Genomic DNA, 21,470 nt, shown 5'->3' on the forward strand with positions numbered 1-21,470 from the left:
GTAGTGATCTCTTCTACTGAAAGCCACTAAGAAGTTGGAGAATTTAGGTGCTCTCCCAGAGTATATTTTGTCTTACAAGAACTGAATACACAAACCCAAACACATCTCTATCACAAGCATCAAAGCACAGTGAGAACAAAGAGGAAGTTTGTTCAAGACCTCGTTCATGGTCCAAGTCAGAAGTTCTAGCACAGACAAAACCTTTCTGCTGCAAACCAGAGCTCTGAAATTTCACTTTAGGTCTCCTATACCTGGACCATAACAGGACAGCGTGCTGGTAACAACCCTGTTCATCACTATCTCCATGTAACTATGTTTTGAGATGATCCAGAAGAAAAGTTTATTTAATGTGTGCCCAGCTGATCTATACAATACCATCCAAAAAATCATAGTACTAACTGAAATATCTTGGACAACTTAAAGCACAGTACCAGCAGAAAGAGCCCCTCATCTCTAGAGCAGGCATCAGAAGAAGTGAAAGCCTGCCAACACATCAACTTGAACTCTAGACAGCATTATAAAGCTCAGACTGTCTCAGACTGCAAACTGAAGAACAAAATAAAAAATTCAAAACCCAAGAAAACAGTCTCTCAGGAGATTCACATAGTGCTTATCTACAGACATAATGTTCAAAAGGTATTTAAGATGACACAGCCAAAATGGAGATAGGTACGTACACTCCTTCCTAAAAATATACAAGATAAAAAAAAAAAAAAAATCAAAACAAAACAAAACCAAATCTGCTGGCACTACAAGTAATTCTAGGAACAAAAATGGTTTTCCAGTTCTTTATTTCTTTGCTTGAGACCTAGTCACTGTATTCCTATGCAGATAAAGTTTGACAAATAAGAGGCCTATGTAACCAAGAGGAAGAATAATGGATACAGGCAAATGTAATTACATAGTGTCAGGAAAAATTGTTATGGATAAGTACTGTAAGAGGAGCTGCCTTCAACTATGTTTTTACAGAAGTACAGAACATGAGAGCCTCTTCTTTTAGTATGCATTGTGGAATTTGTACAAACTTAGGTGTACAAAGAATGGGAATAAGAAAAAACATCTAACACAGGAATTTGGAAAGAATGCATGATGAAATCCAAGTTAAGTTATTCTACAGAATTTATAACCCTCACATTAAAGAAACAAGAATAAAATGTAAAACATTATGTGGTTTTCATCTTTTTAAAAAAAAAACCAAAACAAAACAGCTTTAATAGCATGGCTCATGGCTGGACCTACATGACAATTCTTAATCAAATTCCATTTATAGGAGTCAAAGGACAATGCACCTTCCTTTCAGCATTTCAGATGGTTTTAAAATTATCTGTTCAACTCCTTTTGATTCAAGTTGAGTTTAAGATTCTTAATATTTTACAGAATTCCTGAAGTTATAAAGAATTCATATTAGAGACATTACTTGTCAATTCTTGTAAGACTGTATGATTTTACTTCTTCATTCACTGTTGTTTTAAAACTTAATTCAAGAACCAAAAGTAACATATGTACAAGGTCTTTATTAAGTAAAAAAGATAACACTGAATGTAAGTTCACTTGCATAAAAATCTCTATCCAAGAACATTTTAACATGAAAAACTCTAAACAGGATGAACATTTAGCAAGTGGGGTGGCATTCTTAGTCATAAGCTAGAGATAGAGCTATAGAAAATAAAGACATTCATAATGCCTATAAAGTCTAACAGCTAGCAAATGTCCTAAAAATAGGTTCTTTAACATGCTAAAAAATTCATGGCTTAACAAGATATTCTTTATGTTTAACAGGTCTGTCACAAACAGACTCTGCCCTCACATCTGTTGAGACAAACCTGCAGCAGAAGGGATGCAATCCCTCTAGATTTATGGCAGGGGAAAGAAGAAAGAAAAAAAAAAAAAATCAAAATCTGACCTTTCAAGTGCATTTTTTTAAATTTATATGGGTATTTTTTAAACTAAGTTTCTTTCACTCTGTCACTCAATACACCTTCTGAGACAGAAGGTACTTAATTTGATGTTTCATTTTGGCTACAGAGATTACAGTTTTATTGTATTTGATTTGTAATTACAGAAAAGATCAAGGTGGCAACAGGAAGCCAAGGGCATTTCTCCACTTAAAAATAGAGGAGAACAAAGTAATACTGTTCCATTCTCAAAGGTGCACCTCAAAAACATTTCATTAGCCATCTCTTACGGGCTGGCAGCCATCCAGGGATGCTCCATAAATTTCATGGTGTATGTCAGGGGCTGGGTTTACAATTTTTGAGAAAGCAAGTAGGAGAGCAAAAAGGTTGCTCACCAACAATGAGATTCATCCAGATTTCTCAGTTTAACAGCTTGTTTGTTTTTCCCATCTTTTTTTTTTTTTTTTAATGAAAGAAATCAGTTTCCTCAGCCTATGTCTTAATGCCCAGAAAACACACAAAAGCTCTACTACATACACCCTTTAGGATACCACAGATAATAACAAACACTTATTTCATTAAACTACCATTGCTTAATGTACCAGTAAAATCAGCATCATTAGTTTAAGCCTCCACATTTTGCTCAGACAGGACAAATTTTATATTAAGTGTCCAATTATTGGCTCATAAAGTCATATTACTGGCATTTCCTTCTAAACAGAATGTGGTTTAATTGGCAAGGGCCTTTTTTCCTAAGACAAGCCTAATTCTAAAGAATGTCACATGCCCTTCTGAACAACACATCAAACTGCAGGGGAAGCACACTGAGCAATACCCTCCTGAATAAATCTGTCCAGCTTACAGCCATTAACAGAAATGCCAACCACTCTGCCCATCAACTGATATTGATGACAGTGACAAGGCCCTGCAAGCTTGCTTTGGTAGCCATGAGTAAATTAAAATTCTTTTTATTGTTTTATTAAGTAGCTAATAACATGCTAAACATTCTGCATATATGAAGCTAAAGAGAGTGGTTGAAAGAAGCAGATATGCACCCAGGCTGACAAATAGCCAAGTGGTATTTAGCTACATACAACATCAGATCATATGCTCAAAAGAACAAGATGGAAGTATCTGATATTACAAATAGGTATTAAAGTTTTAATGGGATAAATTGAGGATGCATGGCAGTAGAATATCCAGGAGCTGTTATGCTGCCTGCCACAAATTACTTTTTCAAATTCTTACATTGGAACAGCACCACATTTTAGAAGTAATTAAAAATATCAGTGTTTTTGTAGAATTCTACGGACCTTTTTCTAGCCTAGTTTCTGAAAAGCCAAACTTATGGGTCATGAACAGAGAATATTAAAATATACACGTATTATGAATCTTTGAAGAAAAAGACTTTTCCACAGATACCTGATCTGATATCTACATCTCTCCAGATGTTTTAACATTACAGATAATTAAGAAAGCATTCTCTTTCACCTGCAAATCACAGCAGCTCAAAGGGCCAAGCAGGAAAGAGCAACTCCTGGATTCACAGGCAATCAACATTACAGGGAAGAGACATTTCAAAGAGACACAGAACACCTGTGCTCTGTATCTTGATCAGTTTTAAGATACTGGTCTGTCAAGAAAAACACTTGGGTGACAACTGTGGCAGGAAGTCACTGGGGATGCTACTTTGGTCAGGACCTAAGTCCTGATGTTTTCTTCACTATCATGACAGGTCAGAGATTGCCAACTTGACAGCTCCTTTGTCAACACACTTGGAGAGCTAAATGAAAATCCTCAAAAGCACATATAGGTGGCAGCTGCATTCATGAAGCCAACTGTGTAGAGCTAAGTCTGTCTCAGTGTACAATTATGAGCACAATTCTGTGACACCAGAACATGCACTTAGTGCAAACAAGTTACACCGAACATGTTTCAAAGTGCCTAATGGTGTCTCTTCATGAGGCAAGAGATGCTGAAAAACTATTTTATATAATATTAGGAGTCCTATCTTTCCCTCTAGGGCCTATTTTAACTACAGTCAAAGTGATGGAAGTTGTCTTGCTTTTATAGGCAAAGACCAAGAGGAAAATTACACTTTTACTAGATACCCTATCAGTAAAATACAATACCTGCAACAGACAAAAGCCCTGGTGATGTGGTTTAGTAGGAACACTCTGTTTTCCATGAATTCATTCACATAAATTCAACAGCAGAGCACAGCATCCTGCTGCTCACATGGAATACAACCACCAAAGTGTTTTACCAAGACCGTATGCACCAAGAACACTGCTGGTTGCCATAGACACAATTAGAATATCCCAGCTTTCCAGTTTTGACACTTTCTTTTCAACAGCTTACACCTTTAGCACAGATGTCTGTTGAAGGCTAGTTTCTTACAAAAATTAAGTATTACAACTTTCTCAGGAAATTCTTTAAGAATGCCCACTTCCCTAATTACTCAGCATCTTTTTATTTGTAAAGAAATCCAGGTTTAGGCAGAGTAGCCAGATACAGGACTTGTGAATATACTTTTAAGTCCCTGCTTAAGTACCCTGGTATTGAAAAGAAAATGCAGCCTGAGTTCAGCACTGAAGACCAAATGCAAGGCAGAAGCTACAGAAAGGCACAGAGCAATGAAAGGAGAGAGGGAGTACTAGTGAAAAGAAGATAAAACAGTTCTCCACCAAAAATGAGCTGAGCTGAAACTGGGATTCCTGGAGCTCCATTAGCAACCATCTCTGAAATTCATTGGAAAAAGTCATGCTATTTCTTTACTTCCAGTGACTCTTCTATATCATAGTTACAAGACTATATTTAAGGAAAATATTTAAAACCATGATTTTAAAACTATTCAGGCAATGCACCATTTCCTTAAGAACAGTTTTGTGAATCAACAGAAGTGATTTCAGGGACATGCTAGCAACAGAATTGTGCATCCCTCCTACAATTTAAATTCAGGCTGTGTCATAGGTTATGATTTATGATTCCAAATGAACTTTATGAGCAGTTACAAATCAAATTCTTCTTGTTTCTTAGGTCTCAGCTAAAGACAACACTAACTTGCAGTCTTTATTCCACAAATGTTGCTGCAGTAAACAACTACAACCAAAGTCAAGCCAAGAATACAACAAGAATACAATCTCAATAACAGAAATGCTAAAAAAATACCATCTTTTCTCAGGGGGTGAGTTTGGAGGCATCTTCTGAACACAGTACTCAATTTTATGAAGTTACTTGTGCATCAGAGTTATGTCTATACAAAGGGTATAATTTTATCATCACAAGGGGTACAAATAAGATTAAATTCACATTTGCAAACCATTTAGATACTACAGTGCAGCACCAGCAGAAGAATTCAGGAAGGAACTAGTAATTCTGTATTCAGACCAGTACCTGAATGGTACATTATACCTTGCACTGAACAAATAACACAACAGACTGAAAAGCAGCTCATTCAGAAGACTGGTCCAGTATAGAAGGCAAAAAGGGAGAATGGGGGAGAAGGGGAAGAATGTGCTCAATTAATTATAGGCTTTCTGACAACGCAAACACACGAAGAAGCCATATAAAGATTTTTCCATAAACCGTTCATTCTGGGGTTTTTTCTTCACTATTGACTGCTGGATGATTCTGTCACAATTTACAGCTATTTTTAAACACTGGAGACAAGTAACACAGCATGTATCAGTGTGTCAGAAAAAGAAATACGGAGCATATATCATGCAATGTAAAACCTATTAATGTTTTTCTGCTTACAGTACATAGCCAGTGGATTCCAAGATCAGACAGTGCCATGAGGTAACCAGCATCACCAGATCTATATTTAACTAACTGGCATTTAGGTAACAGGTTATAAGGATTCCGTATGGTAGCACAGACTAAACATTTTCAAGTAGTGATTGGTTTTACCAGTCATAAGGAACATTTTTCACTATATAGCTATCATCTGCTCCTGTTTCCATTTCCATGTTGACCACACTATTATTTGACAATTTGTTATCTATAAGATAAGGCTTTAATGTTGAGTAATCATGATAACCCTTTTCCTGCTACTATGAATCCACATAATACAACCAGGAAATTTTCAGAGTGATTCTATACAACATTTTTAGCATTTATTATTTAAAAATAATTTTCTGTGCACACTTCAAGAAATCTCCACACAAAGTATATACTCAAGAGCTTGGATACAGATCAAAGAAAAATTAAAAACTTGCAAAAATTATTCCATTATTTATACTGGGAAGGAGAGGATGGGTAGGGGGGGGAAACATGAAGCCTGACACTCCTGATTTTATGGCTGCTGGCTTTCTCCATCAGGAAACAATGCAGGCTTCCTTTCATACATTTGTGACACTATAATAACCATCATTTACTTGACTTTAATTAAGCATATATAAAACTTAATATTTTCTACTTTGGAGAATTATCCCCAAGTGTTGTTTAGCAGAAAATAAAAACAAAAGGCCTCATTTAATCCACCTACTCTTGGGTTCAATTTCTCCCATAATGCATAACAGGAATTGCAAGTGGATTTAAAGAGACCATGAGAAAGAAGGAACTCACCATTCTAACTACTTCAGGGTAAGTCTGCTCTGTCAAACAGCCTCTGCTTATTGTAATGTAGTCCACCAGTTCATTAAGAGTGGAGCGCTTGTATTCTTTCATTTTAAGGTCTGAAAGCGTGTCCATGAAGTCAAAAATGACACAGCACTGTTGAAGTTTCTTTAGGAACAGTTCAGGCTGCTCTGAAGATGGAACGTCTATGAAACAAGAAAGGAAATCTTTGTGAGTTTGGCATCTTATTATACAAAACAGGATTTCTTTTTGAAGCTCAATTTCAAAGGAAAGCAGCATTCAAACAATATTTGTATAACAGACCTCAGATTAACAAACAAACCCCTTATAGAAGCTGTATTAGTACTGTGTGTTTGAGATCTTGAACAACATGTTGTAGTTTAATCATCCTCTGCTATTAAGAAAATAAAGTTCACCAAAAAAGTCCAGGAAGAATGCAAACACAACAGCATTTAAGGCTTAATTCTACAACACCCCATTACTTTCACTGGAGGCTGACATTCACCATTGTTAACTGACACTCCAAAGGATGAAAGAACAGTCAAACACATCAAGCTTAATTAATTTATATTTGTAAAACCACTCTGTCATTTATAACTCTGTATGAACATACATAAATATGTATATGAATACACAGCAGGACTGTAATTCTGCAAACAAGTTTTCAGATTCAATCATTATTCCCAATGTTGACACTTTCCATAGCAAAGTCAAATTTATTGAAACACCATGCTTCTTGCTCTACTATGAACACATAACAAATGTATCAATAGGAACATTTTCATACCAAAAAACAGCACATGCTTAACCAATAAAGTAAGTAGAATGTACTAGTTACAACATTTTTGTTCTGTTTTCTTAATTCTCGACAGATAAAAGACTAAATAAAACAATAAAAGGCATGTTTAGTGGTTTGTTAGTTTTTCAAAAGAATAGCAGTTCAATCTAGCAAAATTTTAATAGTAAGGGCTTGATGTTAATTTGTTAAGAAACCTGATGTTTATTTCTTAAAACTTGAACACACTAGTAAAAAGCCAACCTCAGATGGAATTTCTTATTTTTAACACAAATGTATGCCAAGCTAAGGAATACCCAGTAAGCACTGGAAGCTGTTAACCCTAAAGACTGAAAAGAATAAATATAGGTTGCAGTACAAATAAAGATGCTGCATGCTTTCTGACCTGACATGGTGCTTTCTGACCACACATGGTAAAGTCCAACAGTTTATTCAATATTTTTTTGCTTACAGAACTACAGCAGTGAGAGGATTCAATATAACAGGTTAGCAAACTGCATCCCACAATCAAGATCTTGGTGAAGAATAATTGAAGATACCAAGTTGCACACATCAATCTCATAATCATTAGGCTTGGGGAAGCTCTACAACAGCTGTGTCCTAAGCAAATTAAGGGGCAAAAGAAGTGGTATGGTTATGACACCACACTTGGTATCACCATAATTATACACCCCACGTTCCCACAGGCTACATTCATCTGTGGCCCAGAAGATTCAAGACATGGGATCCTGCAGAACCCCAACAAGAAGGGCTACATGGCAGAACAGTCCCCCCAAGCACCTCTGGAAAACTGAAGGTCCCAAGCCCAGGTCACCCTTAGGCAGTGTCACCACTGGAAAGGTGTCCCACATGACTTCAGATGCCTTGCAGCTGGAAAGATAAGCCAAGGAGTCAAAGAAAGTAATTAGTCCTCATCCATTACAAAAAAGACCACTTCTAGTGACACCTCTGAGGTTATGGTCTTACTGGAGATAAAGGTCCTGGAGAAGCAAAGTAATTGACTGCTTTTTGAATTTCCTGCCTTCTAGTAATAACAGCAATTAATTGATTAACATTTTTTCCAAAAGACAGACTAAAGAGAAACTGGGGAAAAAAAAAAAAAAAAAAGATATAAAGGTGCCATTGATTACTTTTAAAGAGTATTGTGTTAAATTCTAATTTCCACTCCTTCTACTGCTATCTGTAATCCCACACAATTTGAAAACATGTAAGTGGTATCAATAAAATTTTTGATGTTACAGGAGCATAATGGGGTTTTGGTTCTTTTGTTCTGCATGGCTAGCACACAGTTAGTTTGGCCAAAAAGGATATCCTAGTCAAACAAAAACACAGGCCAAAATCAAAAGGGAATCCATTAAGATACAACTCAGCACAAGTCATAACCAGACTCAAATGACTCAGGCTTACACTCATTTCAAGCTAGGGTCGATATTAAACAGAAATTAAAAAATGACTAAAGCATTAAAATAACTAATAAAAGCTTGTTTTCTTTTTTCCTCCAGTTGAATACCTGGAGGTGTGGGAACAAAATGAAAAATATAATTAAGTTCTTCTCAAGAAAAACCTCTCTGAAACAGTACATGAATTTCATGCCAGCATTACTACGTCAAGGAGCCATGCAAACTGGGGAGGGGGGAAAAAATGGAAAAAAACCCAAAACAAACCCACAAACAAACAAACAAACAAAACCAAACCAAACAAACAAACAAAACAAAAAAACAAAACAAAACAAACCCACAACCCAGGACTCCACAGAATGAAACTCCACAACTCAGTTGTTCTGGTCATATCTACTTTTCTTTATTAAGCAAGTTGTCATTCACACCACAAAATAAAATTTCAAATTAAATGTAATAGTATTTCTTATTGTTCTTAGGAAATCAGAGTGCCTTGGGAACGTAACACCTAATGCTTATTGGTTTTGGTTTTCTACTTGGAAATGGGGAAAGTATAAAAGGATAAATTTTAGAGTGTCTTTATATGCACAGCACAAGAAAAGGTCAGCAGAAACTACTAAAATCAGTATTTGATGTTCCCAAATCTTTCCACAGAGACCATACCATTAGTCGGTTCAGAACTTTTTTGTTGTCTGGGGTTGCTTTGGGTTATTTTATTTTTTTTAGTCTCCTTTAATCCTCTAACACCTCTTTCACAGCTGTACACACCTGAAAGAAAGGTCACAGATGGACTTCCCAGCTACCTTCATGCCACTGCTCAGAGCAGGGTGTGCTCTGGTACTTGGGGTACCAACCTCATGAGCTCCACAGCTGATCTGAACTCAGAGACTTGACATGAAACATGCTGCTCATTACAGATGTTCACAGCTGATGAAAAACAGTAAATCATTTTCTTCTCAGCAGATGGATACTCAGAGCTTCCATGAATTCTGCAACATTTTATTCTTGTGCTAGCATGAAGCCAAACATTTAGGCCCCCAAATTTAATAATTTACCATTTAATTTAATATTACCATTCTATCCTCTTTCAGTTGAAAGAACTCAAACAGAGCAACTGCTCTAATAAATCTGTGGTAACTACCTATAATACTTTTATAATCTATAAAATTAAATCAAAATTACACTAATAAGTGGCATGTGTGATTTATATCTGATGCACTGGAGAGTATAAATTTATTAAAATAAAAATTTAAAGCATGAGGAATTTGTGTCTGGATTACTGTGAGAGCCCTCCTCCCTCTCAGAAAATCTTTGCTGCAAGTTAATATTCAGGCTTGTCACTTTTCTCTTTAGCCATTTAAAACTGGATAGAGTTTTTGAAATACACCAAGTGCTCACAGATTCAAAGGAAACTGGTTTAGTGAAAGTGAGCACTAATAAATCTGGGCAATTATTAGGATCTGTGCCTTTAACAAAATCAAGTGTTTTATAAGTTTATCAGAAAAATTGACAGAAAGTACTGTGATTTTTTTTACATGGACCAACAATTGTTCCAACAGCTGAGATGCTAGTTCTGAAATAGCCGAAACAATTCAGTTTCTCTCTTAATAGCCCTTTTTCCTAGATACTCCTACTTCAACCAGCCCATCCTTTCTCATCAGTCACCTCTGCACTCTCTGCCTTCTGCATCCTCCTATCAAATAAAGGCACCAAAATCTGATGGCAGGCTTTTCTTGCAAGTAGCTCATGTGCATAAAAAATATTTATGTTTCTATGAGATTCATATTTTAATTAAAATAATTTACAAGTAACTGATTTTGGATCATGCAGAAGTAAAACTATGCCACAGCCCAGCAAAATCACATCCAGAGAGCTGAGCTGTTGTATTCTCCTTGCCATGGTAGAGAGAAAAAGAAGAGATACTGAACACCTGGATCAGTTCCTTGATGCACTTCAGCCTCTTGTTTTGCAATGAGGGCTATACTGCCAGAAAGAAGTGAAGATGAGAAAGGGACTGAGCTGCTTAAACCAGCATAGAAACTGCAAGAAAAAGTCATGAGATTGCAGACAGAAGATGGAATGGGGCCTAGAATTAAAATAAAACAATACCAATGATACAGATTACAAAAAAGTATTAAGCAAAGCCAGGAGGTGCTCACTCATGCTACCCTGCACCCACATATGTACTATCAGAACATTTATTGATAATTAAAATTAAAATGCCTTCAGAATAACGATTGATTCCAGTATACACATTGCTGTTATTAAACTGCTTGAAGGTGATGTTTGCATGAAGAACTAGCATTATCTTTTTCTACCTTAGTAAAAGTAAACACCACCACGTTAAGCATGATAAAATAGAAGCACATAATAAAACCCAAGTATGGCAAGAACAGGAACAGAGAAATTAACAGCAGCATTTTCACTCATTATTTTTAAGAAGTTCCTTCTAATTCCCCAACATCTAAGAACTCTGTATTCACATGCCTCTACCAAGATTGTTTTCTGTCTTTTATCCCTACCTACTTAATGGTAAAATAATTCCCCAATTTAATTCAGTTTCCATTTCTTCCAGCTATTAAATAAACCTAGCATTACCATCAGTCTAGTTAAGTAAAATCTCCTTGGGACAAAAAAGCTCTATAAAACAAACACCACCACCCCCCCCCAAAAAAAAAAAAAAACAAAACAAGCAAATGAACAAACAAACAAAAAAAAACCCAAACAACAACAAACCAAAAAACAACAAGAAAAACAAAAAAACACCTCCCACTCCTCTACCACTCACCAAGCTACCAAGTTAGACAACCAACTACTGACGTAAGGACCTACCTGCATAATGTTGTGCATGAATCTCTCTACATGTCTACATCTCACCCATACAGGTCACTATGAAGACTGCATTTTGTAAGAAGGTAACTTTTCAATTTTTATTCAAATAAAACTTTCACATTTGAATCTGAAAGCCTTTTGGTCTTCTTTGAGAAGTTCACTTAAAGAAAAGGTCCAGAGACACCCAGCTCAAAGCTTTTGCTAGCTCAGGGTCCCCAGTACATAATGAGCCATACACATACCCCTGTACATAATAACCAGTCACATTTCTAGAGACCACTTTTTACAGTAGAATATTGGTCATAAGATGTCAAGAAGTACAAATGTTTGCCCTCTCTTTCTTACACAGAGTTCTTGAGAAGGTAATCGCTATCCTGATTGCATTCACTTAATTTTCCTGACTGGCTGTCAATATCATGAATGCTTTGTGTAGTCAGTAATCATTCATTTATAATAAGTGCTTTTTTTCAAAACTGTTTTCCCAACCGGTTCTGTATACTTAGTAATTATATAGGTAGGGCAGCAGTTAGGCACTGTGTTCCAAATATATAAAGCCTAACCAGCACCAACATTATTCACACAGCAATAAACAGAGTCAGATGGGCTCAAGCTGCCTTCCATGGGTAAACATGCACAAAAAACAAAGTGGAAGATTAACACATTGTTACCAAATTCAAAATGCACGATTAGAAGTGCAACACAGAATGTACTCCACCACTTTTCCACTAATAATCAGTGTCTCTTAAATTACAAAATTAGGAATTAGTTCCCTCCCCATAGATCTTGCCCTGATCAAACTGAGGAAGTTCTCATCAAGAAGTTTTTCCTACATAGTTCTGCAGGGATCCTGGATACTGCAGATCCCTCTACTGCTTGCCAATACTCCCCAACCATTTCACAGAGGTTTTTAATAAACATCATTTACTTGGCCAAGCAGTCCAAGAGCATCTGGGCTGAAAGCTTTGAATGGATATGGAGAAGCACTACAAGCAATAGGGATATTCCTTAATAGCCACACTCACAGGCATATACACTACCAAAACTTTATAGCATAGATATAATTTTAAAGATATTAATGCAAATTCTGCCTTAACAGACACATACAACATCTTATGAGGTCCAATCCCTTAACAGAACACATTGTTGAAGGGCTTCAAGGGCTGCCACTTCCTTCATCACAAGACTGAGAATGAAAAGAAAATTAATGATAAAAAGAATTTCAAGAAAGTTTATTTTTTAAAACTCTACTTTTAATGTTTATGAAACTTCAATTAAACTTGTTGCCTCCTTCCACAGCAGGCATGGTGCAGCCAACACTTTAAGCCTCCTTCCTTTCACTCATATGCCTCAGCCCAAGATCCATGGCAGTCAAGGTTTAAATGGAAATACTTTATGCTACACTTTGTCCATCTATGACCAACACTTTTTCATTTCACCACTGACTATGCCAATGGTGTCTGTGCTGTGGACATCTTTTGAACTGGAAGTGGCCCAAGACCACACACTTGGTTGTCAAAGCAACTGATGAGTCAAATCAAAATACCATCACATCCATAGGGTTGCAAAAGGACTGGAGTAATGCAAATTAGATCACTAATGTGTCACCCTCAAGTGATCAGAGAGTTTTCAGGGTGTCACAGGTTTTGCAAGTTTGGATTCTCTTTACTCATCCCTAATGTAACAGGATGAACCCATTATGTAACACTTAATATCAAGTATCTCAGTTAATAATAAGCAATTGAGGAAATATATGTATATATATATATAATATATATATATAAAATATATATATAAAAATATATATAAACTAACAGAAGATGAAATTACGAGAGTGTTTGGGTACACTAATTGCTTTTCTAGGTTGCACAAAAATAGCACTTTACACCATATTTGGTAGTATAGAATGTCCTTCATGGCACTACTAATAATCAACATTTAGTAGTAACCATGAGACTTAAAACTTTTCAAAGTGGGGGAATCCACCACTTCCCCTGGGAGACCATTCCAGTGTCCTCAGAGTGAAAAATTTTCCTCTTGTATTCAAACAGAATTTTCCCAGGAGCAACTTGTGCCCATTGCCCCTTGTCTTGTCCATGTGACTCCTTGTAAACAGAGTCTCCATCTTCTTTGTAGCCCCTCTTTAAGTACCCGAATACTGGAGTAAGGTCTCCCCCAAACCTTTTCTTCTCCAGGCTGAACTGGCCCAGTTTTCTCAGACTCTCATTTTATATGTTCTTTCAAAACAAAACAAACCAAACTAAACTAAAACTCAGAAACTGTTCATCTTCTGCTTTCTACATTTATATCCAAGCACACGTCCACTTTTGGGTTGGTGGCTACTTGATGTTGTAAGCACTGATATGTTAATTCAGGTAAGTGTGTAAAAAAAAAAAAAACACTTCAGCTGTGTTAGAACATCCTTAGTCTATGAATCAAAATACTCCCAAGCTTGAAGATGACTGACTTTTAATATCAGGCTCCACTACAAACACAAAACTGGCTCTGCATGAAAAAATCTTTGGTGGTGGTTTTTTTGAGACTCTAGGATTAGTAAAGTATTACTCCTTACACCTATGCTCACTTCTTGTTGGTAATGTCTCCAGAGCTGAATCATTCAGTAGTTCCCTTCAGTTATTACCAGGAGGAGCTATACACATGAATTAAACATTAGAATTAGACATTTGAATAGCAAAAGATTCAGGCAGAGCAAATACAAATCCAAAATAAACTGAAGTTGTCTTCTTGCTCAGTCCCTCTACCCTAGAACACAACACAAAGACAGGAACACCATGGAAACAAACACATCTCATTATCCAAATGACTTCTCAAATTAGAGCCATAGAGCAAAGCTACACAATAGAAACTCAATGCTCAACTGCCTCACCCTACTGCTGTCTTCCTTTCCTTTTGGTTTTCAGTGTATTTTTAATTGCCTAGCAAGCCTCTAGAAGAGTCATCCTCCATCCACTCCTTAGTTCTTAGCAGAGCACTGGAATCCCAAGTGCCAACAGGCTCAAGTCCCAGCTCATTATTTCAACTTGTTATTGTCATGCTATGCTCATATCATTTGTACACTCTTGCTGTTAATTTTAGAGAGAACAATGGATGGATTACACTGCACCTTTAACTTTACCTTGCTACATCATGTCTTTCTTTTTTTTTTTCATTGTAAATTAATGGCAAATATCAGAAAATGGCAAGACTAGGAATTTATAATGCACATCTAACGGTTCCTCTGGTTCCTTGGATGGCAAAAAAAAAAAAAAATCTAAAATACAGAAGAATGTTTAAAAGTTTCAGGCTACTAAGACAGACATTTGCAAAAAAACTTACAATGGCCTGCTAACCTAAGACAGAAGAATCCTTAAGAGGATTACTGTCTTCCTTTTGATAAGATCCTTAACAGATCACCAATTTTTTCTGCGTAACATGAGAAGCTTCTGCTGTATAATGATCATTAAAAACAAGAACCCAAATACATCACAGCAATCCTACAGTGACTTTCCACTTTAACTGTGGTCACACAGCAGTTCAGGATTTGCATTGGAATTTGCTTGGTGCATTAAGAACATAATGAAATCATTATAAAATTATATAAATTATATAAATATATTTATAAAATTATGTATCTTCTTTTTAAGTCTGCAAAAATTGTACCTTACTGAGTAGGTTCTCTGAAACACTCATAAAGCTAAATAAAAACAAGCACTATTTATTTTCCTCAACCTTCAGAATTGCTCGATTCAGTTTACTCAGAAACACTGAGACACTTGGAAAAAACCTGAAGCAAGAGCTTCAGAAACCCAAAACACAGATCTCATCCAAATGGGCTCAGAGCAAGTGTCAGGATTGCCACTCTGCTTGATACTGACCCACTAATTTATCCCAGAAGTCACAGGAGTACTTCATTCTGCAGTGAAAGAAATAATTAATTGAGAGCTATTCTACATGTGCAACCCACTGCCTAAGAGCTCAGGTTTATATTTTAAAATATTTGCATTCATTAACTTAAATAATATACATACATATAAAATTTAGATTTCTGGAGCCCTATTTATTCATTTAGAAGAGTTTAATTGAACCCTGAAAACATAGCTTCCATTCCCTCCTCATCTGGTAGCATAAATTTAGTCAAGGATGTATTCTACTCTACACTAATTTCCCACAACAGTCTTCACTATTTTCCAGTGCTCTGCAATCCAACCTTCCCTCACCTGTTTCCTCTCTCATTCTCTGTGTAGAGGGAGCAATGTCTAACAAGTAAGTATCTTATGGAACCACACATGTGTAAGATGCTAGGTTTGTGGAAGAAAAAGGCAAGATTTAATAAATATACCCCACAATTATGATGGAGAATGTGGAAACAAAGTGGCAGTTCATTCTACAGTCTCCAAATGGACCTCTCAGAAAGCTCAACTTCTTCCACATTTCCTCCTTATGGCAGGAGATTGATCATGACAGAAGAATGAAATTATTTGGTTTGGCCTTCATTATTCAGTTAGTCTTCTAACTCCCAGATTCAGCCCATGAAGATCCTCTGAGATCAGAACTAACACCTCAAGCTGGATGCAATGCTATTCCAAAACCAAGCCAGGGTTGTAGGGGAGCTGCATCTGCAGCAACGTGTCCCTCAGGAATGCCAGACACAGCACCCAGTGTTCATCTGTGTGTCCTGAGTACCAAGAACACAAATCCACCTTCCATCCCAGCTGAGCCATGAGAAAATAGAAGAAAACCTGAAAGAATATCCTGATCTGCACACTGGGGTGACATCTCCTTGCCAACTTAGAAACTAGAAAGCATTTCTCAAAGATGCTCTGTGAGGACTTTGCATCCACAAGCAATCCACATGGTTTATTTGTCAAGACAGGAGACAGGAGGTTTCTAAGTCATCTCCTCCCTCAAGATACTTTCCTTGCACAAGGTCTTCCAGTGTTCAGGCTCAACCAGCTGCCCTGAGATACAGTCATCCATAAGGCTCAGACTATTTATTCAAGACCTTATGACAATAAACTCAAATTAGTCAAGCTGGTGGTTAAGGGAATGCCCTCTCTCATATTGCCAAACCTAACAGAACTCTCTGAATGACAGAAAATAAATAACTATTTTATTTTTGGTTTTGCAATTACTGTACAGCTCTCCCACATTTTCTGGTGCACAGAAATACATTCCCATTCTTGACCATTTCTACAGCAATCTCCTGATCTTCAGATTATTTAGGATCTGGAACAATTCACCAATAGGAAAGAAAAAGATGATATATATAGGTCATGAAATTTATATACTACTCCCCTATACCCTGTCAGGTTAATCTGTATTACGTTGAATATTTATCTTATTGGTGTTATCATTACATATATCTACCTAAAAATAGCAGCTTCTCCATTAAAAATAGGATCTTCATCACAAAACAACACAGTTCAGTTTTAAAACATTATAAATGAGAGACTCATTTACAGTAATTATAATTTACCTTTAGATTCCACTGCCATATTATACCTAACCTGGCTATTTTCGCTAAAATTTGGAAATCTGACTGAAATCTGTCACCAACATAGGCCTCTTTTTTGTCTTTTAAATTAGGGTTTTTTTGCTGCTTGAATCCTAAATGGAGTAGACATTTTATGTCCCCTGCACAAGGTTCTAGAGAGCAAAGACCTCATTGTGACTATTTCTAATTGTCTGAAGAACAACCCCTATCATAGCATCATGCATCACCATAATGTGCAAGGACATTTTTTTCATATCATCTTTCCCTCTGATCTCTTTCAAAAACACTCAATTTAAAAATTCAGTCTTCCTCTGGCAGAATACATTTACCTGCATGCATGCATATCCATCAAAGGGGATTTTAACCCTCAGAAACACCATCTGCTACCAGACAGACAGATCTATCTGATGATCCCTGGACCTTAGCACCTAAAGTGAATTTCTCTGGAGGTTACTTAGCCCCTCTGCTATATGACCATCAGTGTACAACTGTATATTACCTTTAAAAATAAATATTTGACCAATTACAAACAGTGAGGTTTCTATTAAGTTCTTTAGATTCATAAACAAGTTTGAGAAAAACAGACAAGGTTTTGTCATACAACAATGTAACAAAAGGTATTGTTCTGCCTGCATCATGTCACTTTCAACTGCTACAAATATTAACCAGACATAACAGCTTAGGCATCAAAGATAATTAAAACCTTTCCTCTGTGGTTACCAAACAATACTCTTCACCATCAACTGCTACCCTCTCTACCTCTTCCAAACTATTCATTACTTAAGGTGCTTCTCTATTGAAGATGATAAACAGAAATTAGATTACCAAGCAAAATTTACCCTCAGCTGAATTGTGGGTGCAAACTTCAGCTCCAGTTGGCACTTTGGCTCAACTGAAGTCAATGAGAGTGTTACACTGGTTCATTAGAACTGAGATTACACCTTTGCCCTCACTGGCAGAAATCTCATTGCTCTTCCTTTTCTTGGTTAGTAAGCAGCCTCATGTTATGTACTCCACAAAAAATAAATGGAGAAAAACTTAGCAGAAAAAGCGTGCATTTTGCAGACTTACACATACATTCAGTAAGTCTGAAAGCTTTCGAGGGGATCCAAATATACAATTAGTGAATTAGCTTAACTTTTAAAAGGAATTTTTATAGAGTCTTTGGGGGTACAGATCACTGATCAAGAAAGCACGTACAGTAAGCATCTTTCTACCTGACCATAGCAATACACAGACCATAAATTCTTCAGTTTGCCCATACTTTTGAGGAATTAGCAGGCTGACTGCTATACCCTTAGCAAGAGCTCTCAATTTGCACACATCCTTTGTGTTTTTCAAGACAGGACTTGAGGTGCATACTTTCCTGCCTTCGTTTTTCATAAACTATCAAACACAGTAATATAGTATTAAATTGCAAGCAAAGCATGCCATTTACAGTAAAAAATCAGTATTTTAAGAAATTATCTCCATTGGGCTGAAGTTTATCAAGAGCACAATCAGGCTTTATCAGTGGGCACATACACAGATGGCCTTTTCCCAATCCAATAGTGAATGTGCAGTCAAAGTAGGTCAGTTAAAGATTTTTAAAGAGTTTTAAACTATACTAATCCAGTGGCCTCAGTATCCTACAGAATGACAGAGAAGGACCATTAAAAATGTTGTGGTCGGAGGAAGAAGTTGTAACTGTAATGGCTGTAAAGCAAAATACAGTTTCATGACATCAACTTCTCCTCCCTGCACCTAGCATATTACTCAATTATTTGGTCTCAGGGACTCTGTAGTAGCCAACTAATTGCCTTCAAACAAACCTACTGAAAAACACTTCTGTGTGCCTTACTCCTTCTTCCTTCCTCTGGCAGATGCACTGAAGCATCAATCCTTAACATAAGACTCATGAATGAAGAAAGTTTTACACCCACTCCTCTTCATTCTCAGAGGATGTTACAGCTTGTTTCCTTTTACTATCAATTCTCAGGCGTTCCTCTGGTAGCAGAGGCCCCCCAGTCTGAGGGTCCAACTTGGTATTCCATTTTGCTGTTTCTCTGGGCTGCACCTTCATGGAGCTTCTCACAATCATGTCTGCAATAATCCTTTCTGAAGCTTGCCTCTACATCTTCTCAGTTTGCAGCTGAAGACCTTCTCCAAACAGTCCCCAGCTTCTCCAAATGCCATCTATTTTTACCTAGGCGCTGCCGTCTCGTTCTGGATGCTGCTAATTGGCCCCTTAGTCACAACTGGAAAGTAACCCAGTTGAGTAACTCTTACTGAGCTGCTGCACTGAGGAAGCTGTGTGCCTCATACTTGAATTAATTCAAAGGAGGAAGATTCCAGTAAGTCAGTTGCCATGCAAGATGAAGCCCAGAGTTTAATACAAGTTAATCAGAATTTAGCCTCTAAGATTCTAAAGCAACTTTACTCACATGCTGTTTTAAGGTAGTAACCTTTCCACATGAGAGTTTGATGCATTTGAAGTTCTAAATCCTGTGAGGAAGCACCACACAAAATAGGAAATAACTGAAATACTAGAGACCAATTGCACTCATTCACTAGGTTTTTTTCCCCCCCCATATATCACTTAAACCAATCTGTAACTTGCAAGGACTCAAAAGAAATGACAGAAAACCCATGTAAAGTGAGATTTTTGAAGAGTGAAGCAAGCAATGACAATACACACATACAAGCAACCCAGGTTCTTCCACACAGACTTCTTCCTCACATACATGACATAAACCACATGACATAAAGCTGACTTTACAGCTTCAGACACCCCCAATAACCCCTGCTTGCTACTTAAGTATTTTCCTAACAAAAAGTTATCTTGGAATTTTTCTGCTTCTGCAGAAACAAATTGGTACCAACAGGAAAAACAGATCATAAGACTGCCTGACTAGTTAGGCAGCTTTTACTAGGAAAACATTGGGAAAAGTAAATAACTAAATTCATACTAAATTACTTTACAGTCATCGTAATACTTCATTATTCTACTAGAAAAGCAAATTTAAACGCTGAGTGTTTAGAAGCCATTACTTCAGAAATAGAGAATGTAAATGAGAAAATTAACATTTTATTAAGAGACCTTGACTCATTTTTACTAATGAAGATCACATTTAATGCTAATATAATTAATCCCTTCTAGAAATTGTGAGGCTCTGACAGACAAACACAGCATGCATTTTTGACAATGTAAATGCAACTATCAGATATCCTGAACATCATCTCTAAAAACTAAAGGCACAGCTTTTTGACAGATTAGTAATCCTGGATTCAGTTAAATACTGGCAGGATTAATACTGTTTCCTAGGACGAAAGAAAGATCCTGTTCCATCCCATAAAGACAGCACAGGCTGCCAAGAGTAAAGGGAAGGGCCTTCAGCTGTGGATCATTAAGAAACAACAATTTTTGAAAATGGGATGTTTTGGAGAACACAGCATCCAGTAAAACAGTGGAGTACTTTTTCCATGTGGACCCAAGAGAACTTGAAATAATTTATTTTGCAAATGAGAAAGGGAACACTCCTATGATGGTTTGCTTTGCTGAGAAAGGAACTTTTCACTTGAAATGAAGGCAAAAAGGATCTGCTTTAAATGTGATTCTGCCAAAAAGAATGAACATGTACAGCAAACTGCAGAAGCCACAACCACCATTTGCCCTGCACATCAGTCCTTCACACTCTCACATTAGTTTTGCTTGGTTTGGTTGAGGTTATTTTTGTTTTCAAAGAAGCAGTTCTGTATGGCTGTGTACAACCTTGGTCCAGACTGAGGAAATGAGTAATATAGCAAGAACTCAATTATATTATAGAAAAGACATGGACATCTATTTGGGTTCAGATGTATTGTGCCTCAAAACCAATAAGGAACCCTTTCTTCTCATGACAGCACTATGAGGAACATGAAGTGCCTGGAAGGAGTAGGAAATGAGTAGAGGGGGAGCAAGCCCCCCCTGTAGGACAAGCAGAGCCCATCACAGGAGCACCAGGAAACATGGGCCCTAGAACCCATCTCAAGAGCATTCCCCTCACTCTTTCTCCAACTTCCAAACCCCATGCTTGCGGATCAGAAATACTGGAAAAAAATTAGGATTTTCCTAACTGTGATGGGACAGGACATGGTTGTTCCCAGTTACACACTCACATCCTCTATGGGATGTTCAGGCACAGCTTTTGCACAGGCCAAGGCCTGACGGTTCTTGCTCATTCTGCAGGGGGTTCCTCTCCTCCAGTCTCTGAGGCAGATGAAGCAGTCAAGTGAATCAAGGGATCTCTCTGGTGGTACCAAGCTCCAATCAGCCCAAATGCCCTGGGGCTGGGTTCAGCTGCAGGAAAGGACACTGCTGATTTTCCATGGCATGCATCCACCCAGAATGCTTCCTTCCCAGCTTGGACTCAGTGGGACCCTACTGCTCGTGGGGCTTTTCTGCCACTTCAGTGTCATCTTCTGCACTCAGCCAGACCTACCAGAGACTGATGAGTTCT

General features: G+C 37.2%; 1 protein-coding gene across 10 annotated transcripts in view; it reads right to left on the minus strand.

Annotated features, from left to right (window-relative positions):
• PPP2R5E (protein phosphatase 2 regulatory subunit B'epsilon) overlaps positions 1-21,470 on the minus strand; it is a 76,614-nt gene that overhangs the window by 25,783 nt on the left and 29,361 nt on the right. For all 10 annotated transcript variants that reach the window (XM_071745325.1, XM_071745322.1, XM_071745319.1 and 7 more), the window contains one exon: positions 6,465-6,661. In XM_071745325.1, coding sequence (XP_071601426.1) covers positions 6,465-6,661 — 197 coding nt within the window. The remainder of the gene's footprint in view (positions 1-6,464; positions 6,662-21,470) is intronic.

Source organism: Heliangelus exortis, chromosome 5, assembly GCF_036169615.1.
Source record: "Heliangelus exortis chromosome 5, bHelExo1.hap1, whole genome shotgun sequence".
In the NCBI taxonomy this organism is placed as follows: domain Eukaryota; kingdom Metazoa; phylum Chordata; class Aves; order Apodiformes; family Trochilidae; genus Heliangelus; species Heliangelus exortis.